Here is a 14,148-nt window from a genome sequence, read left to right on the forward strand (position 1 = left end):
TTTATTTATTATAAAACATCAATGATGGGTGTAATTCTTTTACCTAGAACAATGTAAGGGATACAGAGGCCTTACAGAAAGAGACATCGATGAAAGTTGGTGGGATGCAGATGAACAAACTTCTTTATAGTGGCAGCTTTATAATTGCATTTGTATATAATTTATCAGTATCTACACCAGAACAGAATTCCTCTCCCTGCAAAAATTCAAAATCCTGCTGACAGGCACACAAGAGAATTTTCCAATGCAAAATAAATAAATAAATACTCAGGTAAAAATATCTTACATGAAAAAAAATCTAGCTGAGCTCCATTGTTTCTAAGGCCTCCTCAAACCTAGATGCTTTACCTTTCAATATCTATTTATGCATGTATGCAGGGAATCCAGCAACTAATTGGAATCATATTTGTAAGTCTACTGACTATTATATACTACATTGTAAATTCCAACATTTTGCACTTCTCAAGCTGCCATGCAGATCAAGTTAAAAGTTAATCCTCATTCTTACATTTTCTGTGTTTTCCAAAAGTTTCATTTTCTTGAAATATCTTTAATTTTTATACATATAAAATAAAAAAAAAACCCAGTCAAAATCCCCAAACAAACAAAACTAACTCTCTTGTGCAATAAAATTACACATTTAAAAGGGGGGGAGGATATCTGGGCTACAAAGCTATTTTTGCTCCAGCTACATCAGCTTTATCTAGTTTAATGTTTGTTCTGTGACCATTTGAAATTCAATTTCAGTCAGTTCTGTATCATATCAGCATATGATGCATCATTAACTCTAAGAGGATGTTTTCCACTGGCATCTGCTATTTTCACCAAATGTCAAGGCCTGACATTTGCTATCTTTATCTAGTTTTGGTGTATCACTCGTACTGAGATTTTGTTTCTTCTTATCTGATATTGATTTCATCTGTGACCAGCTGTGTTGCTAATAAAATCAACAGGCAAGTATCTGGCATTTAGTTCTTCACTAGCAGAGGAAATGAAACAACTCAGTGACAAAAAAAAAGTAAGAGATATTTTTCAATCGGGCTGCTTGCCTGTATCCTCATATTATCCATGGCTTAGCACTTCTGATGATGTAGCATTTCTGATTCACTGCCTTGGTAAAGTCTCCATGGAAATCCTTGCTTCTCAAATGAAATATTCCTTTTTGCTCTCATCCACTGCTTCCTGGAGAGCAGGGTCATTTTTCAAAGCGGCATCTGCGCTTTCGGCAAACTCGGTTCCTTTTGCCTCGTTGGTGTGATAGGTGCCCTTGTGCCTGTACATGTACCGGACCATCACCACCAGCAGGCAAATGAGGACAAACACCACTGCAGCAATCACACCTAGAGGAAAGAAACACATTAAATATATTGCCAGTAATAAAACGTGAGCAGTATCTCACAGCCAGACATTACAACCTAAATTCATAGGGAAAAGCCCATGTATCATAAAATATTCCACGTTGCAGTGGCCAGAATCAGAACAGTTTGACACTGACAAAAAAACCCACCACCACCACAAAAAAAAACCCCAACAACAAACAACAACAACAAAACCAACAAAACCCAACCAAGCAAACAAAAGAAACTGCAGGATGTAGGTCAGATTCTCACTAGTTTTCTTTCAAATCAATAGCTTGATTTGGCTGAGGTCATCGGAGCTGAAAGTTCGTTACAAAATAAAGAGAAATAAGAGAAGGTAAAGGAGAACCATTAGCCTTTTTTCATCCTTCCGGTAACAAATATCCAGGGGAGTTTGCAGGCAAGCTGACCCTGCCTCCACAAGTGTACTCAGTTCCAGGAGAAGTACAGGGCACTCAGGATTTCTTAGAAGACATTCAACAAATAGCAAGAGCCATGTGACTGCACTACTGCTCTGTGTTTGCAAGCAACCATTTCATGCTGTGCTCTAATTAAGAAAGTCTGATTGTAATGAATGTGGAAGCGACACATGGGATGAGAAAGGGATTCTGGCTGTATCTTTCCTGTCTCCTGGATTAAGGCTAATTACTAGCAATTGGTTGACTGGATAAAAATTTCAACAGGTAACCTGTATGTACATAGGAATAGGAAGACTTCCACAGGCATGATGAATTGGTAGCACTACTGGTGAAGGAAAGCAAATTCTAATTGTACAGAGAACACTGTGAGTCCTTGCTTCACAGAACCCTTTTTGTTTGTTTTTTTTTTTTTTTTTCATTTCTACTGTGAGAAGTCCATAAAAGAGAGGCACATCCGTTGTTGAAAAATTACAAGCTGTATCCTTTTCCTCCCAGATCAAATTGTTCATTTAAGAATCCTGAAAATAAATGAATTATTTTGAAGTTTATTCAGATTACATGATTTTTATTTTAAAAATGAAACACACTTTCTACATAGAAGTGAGATGTGCTTATAAACATTTTAGCTGTGATTATGTACCAAGCTGATTGCTTATTCACATATCTCCAGGAGTAAATCAAACATTAGAGAAATTCATAATAAAATGCATCAGAGCAGGACATTCCTAGGAAAATCACATATGTGGGGTGTGAAACTGCTCTGAGGAGGCAGTAGGTAGGGATTCATGTGACTCACTGTAGTCCTCTACAGTTCAGGAGGCTCCATCAGAGTTAGCCTCACTGGGCTTCCTCAACTGTCAGTGGAAGCGTGTGTGCAGTGGGGGACTGTGTGATTGCTCTTCCAGAAGTGAATTTCTAGATCAGATTAATTGCTAGCTGGAAGTGTCTACTATTGTGCAGAGACAATGAAGGTTATGTAGACAGTATCTTTCTTCTGTCTCCTGTGTTCAAGATACATGGCAAGAGTGAATATCTCCAAAGCTTTAGATTTATCAGCATCATTAAAGTGATTAGGGATACCTTATTGGGAATGGACAGAATATTAGCAGGGTAAATAAAAATAATAACTCTGTCATAAAAAATATGTCTGCAGTGTTATGCCACAGATTTTATGGCACCTGGCCTGGAAAGTGAAGTTACTGCTATCAGAAATAAAATTGCCTTTAAGGGAACTTTAAGTTTACAATAATATCATAGTTGCAGTGGAGGCTTCATCAATTTTTAGGACCTTGCTGGTATCCCTTGACACAAGAGGCTCTAATAGGCTTTGGATGTAGCACAATATTAATAAGCCTAAGGGACAAAGTACAAATCAATTTACCTGTTAGCTGTTCATAGAAAGCTGAAATTAAAGTTACATGAGATGGGACCTGAGGGAAATATAGCAGGACCTCACCAGTTTGCACTAATGATTGGGGTACCCCCTTGTGAATGACTGAAATTAGTGCCTTAGCATGGAAATGAACAAACACAATAAAAATAAAAAGACAGGTTCTCTCCATGAACATAACTTTGTTCATTTATCCTGACAACTGCATTTAGTTTAAATGCATGAGAGAACTTTAATGGAACACCAAGAAATGCACTATGGTATATTCTGTAAAAGTTAAAGGTCAGCTGGTATGAGCCAGCATGGCTTAAATCAAAGGTACTACAATATTTCCATATTAAATGACAGCCCTGGCCCAGTGAATAACGAAGAATATCAGAGATTAACTTTGCTACTGGACTGTTAGGTATTTTGCTCTAAAACAAGAAATGAATTAGGGTGGTACTGCTCACTATATGATTTATGCTCATTATCTCATCTCATTATCTTGCCAATAGTCCCTCTGGGAGCAGATTTCCCACTAGCCTAATTAAATCTAATTGTGTTGCTCCTGTTGTCTTGTCAGCAAAGTAGGGGTTTTGCAAAATGCAAGAAATCAACCATCCCGCTGTTTTAATTTTGATGGTGCTGCTTTGTACAGTCTGCTACATACCTCCAATAACAGCCACATCTGCTCCAGCTGTGGGGCTCTCAATGTCTCCATCTATAAATAGATTAGAACAAAGAGAAGTTAATTAAAGAAGAAGGAATTGGATCACATGTAACAGCAGTGACTGTACAGTTGATGCTGTATTATTTTAACCTCTGCAACTGAAAACTTAAACAGGATCTCTTGTTAGTGAAAGACATTTATGAAACTTCTCATTAGACTTAGCTGTACTGTAACAGTTTTCTGTCACCATAGTACTGGAAAATAAATAGCTAGCACATTATGCAAACTAACATGGCCCTCAGGGAAACACCAACTGTTTGTTATGAGCACTTACCTGTAACATCCTCCAGTGAATGATTAAATTAAGAGCATTTAGGTACTGTGATTACTCTCAGAAAGGTAGTTTTAGGGAAAAAATATTACTGCCTATTTATTTTGCCTAATTTCAGCTCCATTTTATGGTCTGGATTTTGATTTGATGCAAAATAATCTAGATCTATTGATTGCTATTAGTATTTATTTATCTGTAACATCCTGCATTTAATCTCAGCATTTGTTTTCTTTTAAATTTATATTTGAATTCAAGGCAAGCCTATTATGTGTGTGGTATAAAACACAATCCCTACTTAGACTAAGCCTGAATTTGGTACTGATAAACCAAATTACATATTTTACTGGATTATAATTTATAAAACCAGATAACTTCACAATTTAAATGCAAAAGAGAACTACCTGACCACGTCTTTTAAAGAAGAAATTCTATGAAAAAATTGTAACCTGCTGAAGAATAATTTAGAATCTGAACTATATTTTGATATAGCGCTTACTAAGAATATCCAAAACCAATTAATGAATAGCCAAAGTGTTTTAAAGGAGAAAGGGAAAAAAATCCTAAATCAGAATGAGGATTTTTCTCTCCTTACTATTTGACACAGACCTTAAGTGAAAGTTAATTCATATGCACATGCTTTTCTTCTCTAGCTTCCCTTTAGTTGATCAGGGTAAAATTTTGTTCTTGATTTCTGCTCCTTGTATCACACAGTTGTTATTAGCTTCCTTAGTCCTGAATTATGTGGATGTCTGAGAAGGTGATGAACTCTTGAGTTTTTTCTGTTCTAGGTTTATGACAGCACACTTCTCTCTTTGTCTATAATTGTACTATTTATACAATTCTAAATTATATCGGTTTCCAAACAAGGCACATATCTTCATGTGAGGGTCTTTTTTTTTTCCCCTTTGGTAAATACAGTGGATAGAGAAGTATTCTTGAAAAGGCAAAAATATTAATTCCAAGTTATTTTATAAGTTCAACAGTGCCACTACAGCTCATAATGATCTCTACTTATGCTAAAGCTGTCATATATTATGCAAGGATAAAGCACTGTAAGCAGCTTTCTTCTTACTTGTGTCTAATCTCTTATATCAAATTGCATCAACCTGAAGGAAGTTGAGACTCAAAGGATCTCCCTCTTCCCAAACAGGGGAGATGATTTTTCTAGAAAGTAGGAGTACCTTCCTGACCGTGAGACACCTCCCACATTTTCTTAACAGCTATATACTGATGGAAAGATTGAGCACACCTTGTGTAATTTGAAATCTCTAATTATATCTATGTCCATTCAAAACCCATGTGCCTCAGAAGAGATTAACTGCTTCAAGGTCAAACTGTTCTGTATTTCTTTATACACCAAATATATGCTGCATGTTGAAAAAGCAGACTCCTCCAGAGCAATCAAATACTGGAAGGTGTGAATTCTAAAGTACTTCCCTAGCCACACAGCTTGCTTCCAAACATTAATTCCAGATCAAATCATTATCTGTTTAATTATAAGAAGGTATGTGAGTAACTCTGTGCTCTTTCCCGTCATTCCCAGGTGCCTCTCAGATTAAGACAACAAGCAGGTGCCTTATCTCTAGTGCTTGCCACCACAGTGCTTTTTGATAATGGATTACAGTATCATCACTTTGCAGAAAAGTTTTCATTTCCACACTGCATTTTCTAAGTTCTCATAAGAATACTGGATCCATCTTGAGCTATTGTGTAGCCAACACTGATCTGTTGAGCTGACGATTTTGTGCCATTCAGGAACCAGTTAAGATAATGATGTATTTTCACTCACCACGATTCCCATTTTACTGCGAGCATGGATTTCTAACTTCTGCTTTGTGTTTTGACTTTTGAATTTGCTGTCCTCCCAGATGGCCTTTGGTTCCATCATCTGGAGTTCCAAGACACTGCATATACAACCAATGACCAGAAATATTCCAGGTTTGCTCCCCAGATCAGTTCTGGAGCAACAATGATAGAGGAGAGAGAGGGACCCTCTATCCTCATCTCACAGTACCTGAAATTTCACTTTGTCCAAAAATAGATATGTGATTTATAGCAATATCACAATATTGCTAGGCAGGGAGAGAAGGTATTGGTGTCATAAAAGATTCAAGCAGTATCATCCTTCATGAAATATGAATGAGGAAAATGCAAGGCATGTGCCCATGAAATGAAGATGCCTTCCCAGAGCAGGATTTGACAACAGGCACTATCCAGACAGGAATCCGTGCTTGGCCGGTAACCTCAGCAGAGCCTCTCTAAACTTCAGCTCAGTCTACGAGAGAAATACATTGCATGACTGTAGGACTGAATCCTCACTTTCTGAGGCAGCAACATGCTGGAAGGATTTTCAGCTGAGCAATGGCTGTAAGGTTTCTTATTATGTTCTTCACAAGCCGAACACTCGGAGGTCTGTGTTTCAGTAACTGTTATTGCACCTGGCTTGGTTGTTTTCCTTTGTTTTAAGGACATCTTTTGTGTTATCTGCTGCTAAATCACCCTTGAAACACTTCCTCTTACTGTTATATTGGCCCTTGTCCATAGCTACAGTCTGGTTGCAAAAGAGTTTAGACAGTGTTGTTATTTAGTGCCAGTGGTTACCATGACACACAGAAATCAAAAGATTGTGGGAAAACTTGTTTTTCAGAAAAGCTCTGGCCGTCAGAATGAGTTGTCTAGATCAAGAATAGAACACACAAATCAAATTGTCTGTTGTTGGAACACGTTTCTAAAAGCACAAATGAAGGGAAAGAAATGTCTTTGTGCCATGACCTGAAATTCATCAAATTCCAATTCTGCCCAGAAACTTACAAATAAGGAATAGAACCACAATTGCTACTTGTCTCAATCTCATCAGTCAAATAATACTGAGGAGGAGACAGACTCTGAAAACCCCAGGAATATTCTTGACTTAAATATTGCAAGCAGAACTTTGGTTTTGTGCTCCACAGGTGAGAAGTCAGTACGACTAACTTTCGTGTAGCCAGTAGTGAGTTTTTCCTACTAAATTTATCAATAAATTTGTTAAGCCATTTCTTTCAGGTGTGATTTCTTTTCCAATAAAAATTTAATTAATTTTGAATTTTTTTTGTTTGTTTGGTTTGGGTTTTTGTTTGTTTTGTTTAAGTAGATCTCATTTTGTTTTGGCTAAGGTGAACTTCTTTCAAGGAGGCAGGTCCAGCAGCAAAAATCTTTGTTTGATGTTTAGCACATTCCTTGTTTTAATATGCACTTCTCCTGGTATTTGTAATATATTTTTTGTCTTTATAATGCAAATCTAAACCACTAAAAGCTGTAAGTCACTTTCTGCTCAAAAATTATGATGCCAGCTTTAAAATAATCCAAAATTCACTTTATTTGCCCTTTCTTTCATATGTGAGCTTCATTTAGGGGTTACTTTCCAGCCCTTCTCTAAAATATCCAGGAAAACTGGATTATTACTGGCAGGATTTTGTGACACTGGGAAACAGGTCTCTAAAGAAAACGCAAAGTATCATGAGACTACTGATGAGGATGCAAGGCTTATCAGTGAGCTGCTTTAGAAGCATAACCATGCTAAGACATCCAAACTGACCAGCCTCTCAACTTACATGGTGGTGGGAAGGGACATATTTGTTTCCAAACTTCTATCTCCCATTCAGCACAGAAACCACAAATTTTAGATACTTGTATTTGCAGAAAACAATACCTTAATGTGCTTCTGTGGATACTGTCAGTGACACATGAGATAAACTTACAGAGAGGTTCAAGCTTTCTAATTTTTCAGGCATTATGTTTGCCTCCTCAAGGAGTTTCCAGAAAAAAATCTGCTACTTTCACCCTTACTGGTTTGCCACTCAGCACTGTAGTTATCGATTTGGGTATCTACATGTTTGATAGTTATGGATTTATACATGAAAAAGGCATGAAAGGGTAATTGTACTTTCAAAGTGATCCCCACATGGAATATTTGATATGAATGAATATAGAAATAAAAGTACAGCGCACATTCTCATGATTTCCTTGCAACTGTGGGTGATACTGCTTTTTTGAAGTGGTGAGTATGCAGATATCTGTGTGTGATAAGGAGCTTTTACAACACAGTTTTCAAAGAGACTCTACACCAGTCAAGCAGCACTGCTCCTGCGTTTCAGGATTTTTCTACCCACAAGCTTATGCTTTTTATTCTTAGCAGCCTTAGCCATGTCTTATCATGATGCTTCACTGCTGCCTGCTTAAGGTTACAATCTCAGACAAAGCCTTGCTTTCTTGGTCAACCCATTTCCCCTCTTGATGTGCCTGTTCATTACATAAGAAATGCTTGAAATCCATTCAGTTCCAGTGAATAATGAGCTGGGATCCTTATGGCAATCATTTCCTTCTTAGAGCTCTCCTAGGTGTGCAGACTAGGAAATGTACTGTAAAATTCAATCTTCAATCAGCTCACCTGATCACCTTATGTAAAACATTGCTGCTTCTGGGACTTTTCCAGGTGAGGAGCAACCCAACCTTTGCTTGGTATTTCCATGGATGTGCTTTGCAGAACCACCCCAAATATTGATTGTGATGTTGCAGGATTAAGTGGTGTGCAAGCAGTCTGTAGACAGAAGTGTTTCTTTAGAAGTCAACTATAAAATGTTTATGGGTTTACTTAAATACTAGTGCTATCTATCTGTGCACTTCCAGTAAACAAGGGAGATGTTAAAACAGAACAACACCTAGTTCAGGATTCAGGCTAGATATAAATGGAATTCAAAGAAGGATTTTGCCTCTCTTTTGATTGTTCTTTCAGAAAATAAAAAAATTGAAAGAGACCTTTAAATGTAAGTGGAGACTAATGAAATATGGTTGTCTCTCTTTTTTTTGTTGCATCAACTAACCAATCCCAATAAACCATAGTAGTTTTGCCATTTTTTTTAAGTTGTAAATTTAAAGGAAGGTTGTATTTTTATGTAGAGAACTTAGGTGAGATTTCCAAAACACTCACTCATTCCTGATCTAATTGTTTCCACTGAAGATAATAGTAAAGGATTTGATTTGGTTCAGTAAAACATATACTTCTGAAAGTATTGAGGAAATCAGAAAGTCTACAAGGAAGCTTTTGCAAAGTTCTATTTTTTAATATTATGTGTATAAAAATGTATTTATTATAACTATTCCTTTCCCAGGGTCTCTTTTTGTTCTTTGTGTGTTCTTCTGTAGTCATTATTCCTCTTGACTGTAAAAGCAGGTCTTCATATGTCCCTATTATCACCACTAAGGCAAGATTTTCCTTACCACACATTTAGTATACAGGAACTAATGAAGTCTTAACATCTCCATTGTTTATGCAACTGTGGTATGTCCTCCTTGCCCTTTGGTTTATGTTTGCTCCTTGCCCACACAGTGCATTCATGAGAAAATCATTAATCTATTAACCTTAGCACACCAATTTAATTTACAAGTTATAGTTAGAACTGCTTCACTGCAGCTGCATGTGTAGAAATTAGTTGAATCAACTTCTTAAAACTTCATGTGAAAAATATGTTAATTGTTCAATCTGCTCTCTGGTCTGTGTTATGATATCAGACACACTGCACTGAGGCCTTTCTGGATGGAAAGAAAGAAAGAAAGGAGAGAAGGAAAGAAAGAAAGAAAGGAGAGAAAGAAAGAAAGAAAGAAAGAAAGAAAGAAAGAAAGAAAGAAAGAAAGAAAGAAAGAAAGAAAGAAAGAAAGAAAGAAAGAAAGAAAGAAAGAAAGAAAGAAAGAAAGAAAGAAAGAAAGAAAGAGAAAGAAGGAAAGAAAGAAAGAAAGAAAGAAAGAAAGATAGAAAGAAAGAAAGAAAGAAAGAAAGAAAGAAAGAAAGAAAGAAAGAAAGAAAGAAAGAAAAGAAAAGAAAGGAGGAAAGAACGAAAGAAAAAGAAAGAAAGAAGGAAAGAAAGAAAGCAAGAAAGAAAGCAAGAAAGAAAGAAAGAAAAAAGAAAGAAAGAAAGGAGGAAAGAACGAAAGAAAGAAAGAAAGAAAGAAAGAAGAAAGAAAGAGTGAAAGAAAGAAAAAGAAAGAAAGAAATAAAGAAAGAAAGAAAGAAAGAAAGAAAGAAAGAAAGAAAGAAAGAAAGAAAGAAAGAAAGAAAGAAAGAAAGAAAGAGAAAGAAGGAAGGAAAGAAAGAAAGAAAGAAAGAAAAAGAAAGAAAGAAAGAAAGAAAGAAAGAAAGAAAGAAAGAAAGAAAGAAAGAAAGAAAGAAAGAAAGAAAGAAAGAGAAGGAAGAAAGAAAGAAAGAGAAGGAAGAAAGAAAGAGTGAAAGAAAGAAAAAGAAAGAAAGAAAGAAAGAAAGAAAGAAAGAAAGAAAGAAAGAAAGAAAGAAAGAAAGAAAGAAAGAAAGAAAGAAAGAAAGAAAGAAAGAAAGAAAGAAAGAAAGAAAGAAAGAAAGGAGGAAAGAAGGAAAGAAAGAAAGAAGGAAAGAAAGAAAGAAAGAAAGAAAGAAAGAAAGAAAGAAAGAAAGAAAGAAAGAAAGAAAGAAAGAAAGAAAGAAAGAAAGAAAGAAAGAAAGAAAGAAAGAAAGAAAGAAAGAAAGAAAGAAAGAAGGAAAGAAAGGAAAGTCATTACCTGTTTAATATTTGCCAGTAAGCATGCAGTGCCCTGCCAGAACTGGCATCTCTTATCCTAAAATGTCATCAGCCTGAACCCATCAATTTGACATTGTCTTCTGAAGAAGCCATCAGCATCTCCCATTAGATAATGAAACACATCAAAGCTGTTCTTTCAAAATTAAGAAACATTTTCTCATCTGTCAATCTGGAAAAGAGACAGAAATATCTGGCTTCCATTTATATACTAAATTATTATAGGGACAATAACAGTAACATAAAACAACCACATAATCTTTTGCGTAGGTAAATGGACTGTACTTCAAATGTAAGGTAAATAATGCAGACTAAAAATATCTACAACATTAAAATGCTCCTATGGGAAAGCTGCTTGATATCTGAAGAGCCAACACTGTCCTATCATATGAAGGGTCCATGAAATGAATAGGCCTCGAAGAAGGTCTAAACTTTTTCAAAAACTGCTGCATGTGGCAACTTGCAAGTTGTATCCTGGTTTGCCTGCCTCATGCTTATAGTCATATCAGTGCAGAATGTTCCTTTCTTTTGCATAGAAATATTTTAATATAACCAGGTCACCATTAACATTTTTCCTCCACAACTGTCAAAGTTGGCTCACATTCTGAACCTACAATATCTTGCTGTGGAATATAAATTGACCTGGTATTGCTTCATTAAAGGAGTGATAAATGAGGTATGAAAAAGTCCATAAGGTACAACCCATGATCAGGATGTTTTCTCTTCCCCCTGCCCTTGTTTCATCAAAACAGAATACTCCTTTTAAGGTTTTTTTTTAATTGGGAAGGTTTTGAATGAAACACTAAATATGCAGTGAATCTGTCAAATGATTTCTGCTTTACTTTCCCCCAAAGTCAACAATTTCAAGCTCTAGTAATTTTTTTCATGAATCAAAATGGGAACGAAACAGTCATTCCTTCAGTCATTGAGATCAATGCTGGATGGAAAGGAGTCACTGGCTTAACTGATTAACCATTGCAAATGTTGCAAATGATTGTAGGCAGTCAAAGGAACTGACTGTGGACATAATGAAAGTTTATCTGAAAACCTGTAACAGATAGTTGTAATTCTTGAGAAACAGTGCATGAAAGAAGCACACCCCCTTGACCTAAACTTTGCATGTTAGAAGCACAAGCATAAAAATTCGAGCCAGAACCCTTCAGCGGAAAGTCAGAGGCTAAGAGGTCTTGGACAATATGATAATTCCTTCCCAACCTCTTACGTAAATCGTTATAGGATGCAGTAAGACAATTTGACTGTTAAACTGCTCACAATCATTTACAAAGACATGCTTTTAATTTGTATCTAACACATCTGCCAGCCTCAGTCCTGACCCCCAGGTTTTTTTGACTGTGTCATGAGAGGATCTCTGTGTTTCTTGACGTTGCTGTGCTTGATTTTATGACCCTTATAACTTTTTAAGATCAGGTCTTAGTTTACATTTGAGACATACACTTTTTATGGATATAGCACTGTGCAAGACAAACGCTAGTTCAGATTTGTCTGCCTAACTAAGACAGACTGAATTGTTTAACATCTGAAATATTTCCATTAGAATATACTTGGTAGCATATTACCATTGTTTTTCTCTCTTCCTGCTGTGTGCCTGACTGTCCTTGTAACTTTTAAAAGTTTGGAATCCATTATTCAGCTTCAACTGTTTTTAAAGGATGAGCAGGTAAACACAAGCACTTTGCCTCCATTTTGATGAAAACTGTAGGCTAGAGATATAAGAGACAACAGCAGTCAAGCAGTGAAGCAAATGTGGAAAGGACTCAGGAATTTTAAGCTCTGTTTAGCAGCCTGCAGTTCTCTAGCCACCAAGTGTTTTCCAGCCATCAAGCATACAGGTCCAGAGAAGCTACAGCAAGGTGCTACCACCACTCATGGGGAGCTGCTGTGGGAGGGAGCAAGTGTATGTTGGGGGTGTGATTTAAGGAGCAGAGACATAAATCCAAATGCAAGAGTGTTTCACTGGTTCTGTTGCTGGCAGAAAACTCGTTTTAACGAACACTGCCATGCAAGGAAAGAAATATGACCATTAGTTTATTGAGGCTGACAAATGTCTGCTTCTCATTTTGAGATGAAAAATCTTGACCTTGTGCTTAAATTACAGGTCATATGACCAAATTACAGGTGATGTCATCTAGAAATTACCTGGAACTTAGAGAAAGTCTGTAGTTTTGCACAAAGATACTATCTAGACAAGTCAAAGGATGTAGTACCAGGCTATTACCATTAGAAAAGTAAAATCATTTTCCCAACATGGGCAGATTTCTTCTTTTATATCTCATTCCCATCACCAATATTTTGCAGCTAAGTTGTCAACAGGAGACAATTTTTGGAAACAGGAGCTCTCTGTGCTCCAACCCCTACCTTATTAATACAAATTGTATTCAGATACATCCAGCTCATATACCAGAGCTTGCCTAAGGCATTGTCTACTAAGCATTGCAAGTGGAAATGTCAGGATGTTTAGCATATGCTCTTCAGGGACACAGAGATCTTTCCTGGAGCACTGATGAGGTTAATATTATTTTAAGGGAGATATCTGTAGTGGAAACAATCTTCCAAATGCTTTAAATATTGAGCATATTAAACAAAGAAAATAAAACATATTGAAATGCCTTAGGAACTTGCAAGGCAAATAATAGCTCAGGGCAAAAACATTTCTCCTTTTCCAAGGTTTCTGCAATGAATATGCAGAGTTCTTTTGCACACCTGCTCAATTTAAAAAGACAAAGTCTGTTTTATTATCTGAAAAGAATTTACGTATCACTCCAAGCTGCCTGAATTGAGTGGAACAATTTTAACAAAATTCTTTACCATCCACCATTCATCTGAACAATTCTAGAGAGATTGTGCAAGAATTGTTAAAAACGAAGAGGAAAAGGAAAAGGAAAAGGGCCAGATCTCTCCTACAGGTGCTTAAGTAGTGTTGTTCACTCTGCTTTTGTCTATTCAGATGCAGTCAGTTGTGTTTTTGGAAGCAATCTTATTGTGAGAAAATTTGATGTTACTTACATTCCTAATTAGGAAAGCAATCAATTTAGTTTAGTCTCCTTTATTAGGAGTGCTTTTTGGGTTACTACTCACTTGAATAGATCTCTGTAGAAAAATGTTGACTTTCATACAACTTGATGAATAACAATAATACTAATTTCTGGGACTTTTGCTTCCCTTTCAAATCTGGCTGGAACTGGTCAGTGGATCCCAAAGTTCTTGATGGTAAGTGACAGATGGAAGAACAGATGATAAAGCAGACAGATAGCAGGAACACATAAGACTCACTTAATTAGGAAACTGGACTGGAAACTGAAGTAGCTGAGGGTACTTGGATAATACTAATATTTTGTTCACTAATTTAAAAAGTGTCATGTTTGTGTGATCATTTCAAAGCCTCCAAGACGATGCTTT

The 14,148-nt window shown here is 36.4% G+C and overlaps 1 protein-coding gene across 1 annotated transcript in view; it reads right to left on the bottom strand.

Moving 5' to 3' along the window:
• Nucleotides 1–553: 553 nt before the first annotated feature.
• The window catches only part of GYPC (glycophorin C (Gerbich blood group)), a 29,077-nt gene continuing 15,482 nt past the window's right edge, over nucleotides 554–14,148 (bottom strand). The window contains exons 2-3 of the mRNA XM_054380848.1: nucleotides 3,820–3,870; nucleotides 554–1,340 (exon numbers count right to left, since the gene is read on the bottom strand). Coding sequence (XP_054236823.1) covers nucleotides 1,144–1,340; nucleotides 3,820–3,870 — 248 coding nt within the window. The 3' untranslated portion in view covers nucleotides 554–1,143. The remainder of the gene's footprint in view (nucleotides 1,341–3,819; nucleotides 3,871–14,148) is intronic.

Source organism: Indicator indicator, chromosome 5 (genome assembly GCF_027791375.1).
Source record: "Indicator indicator isolate 239-I01 chromosome 5, UM_Iind_1.1, whole genome shotgun sequence".
Classification (NCBI taxonomy): Eukaryota; Metazoa; Chordata; class Aves; order Piciformes; family Indicatoridae; genus Indicator; species Indicator indicator.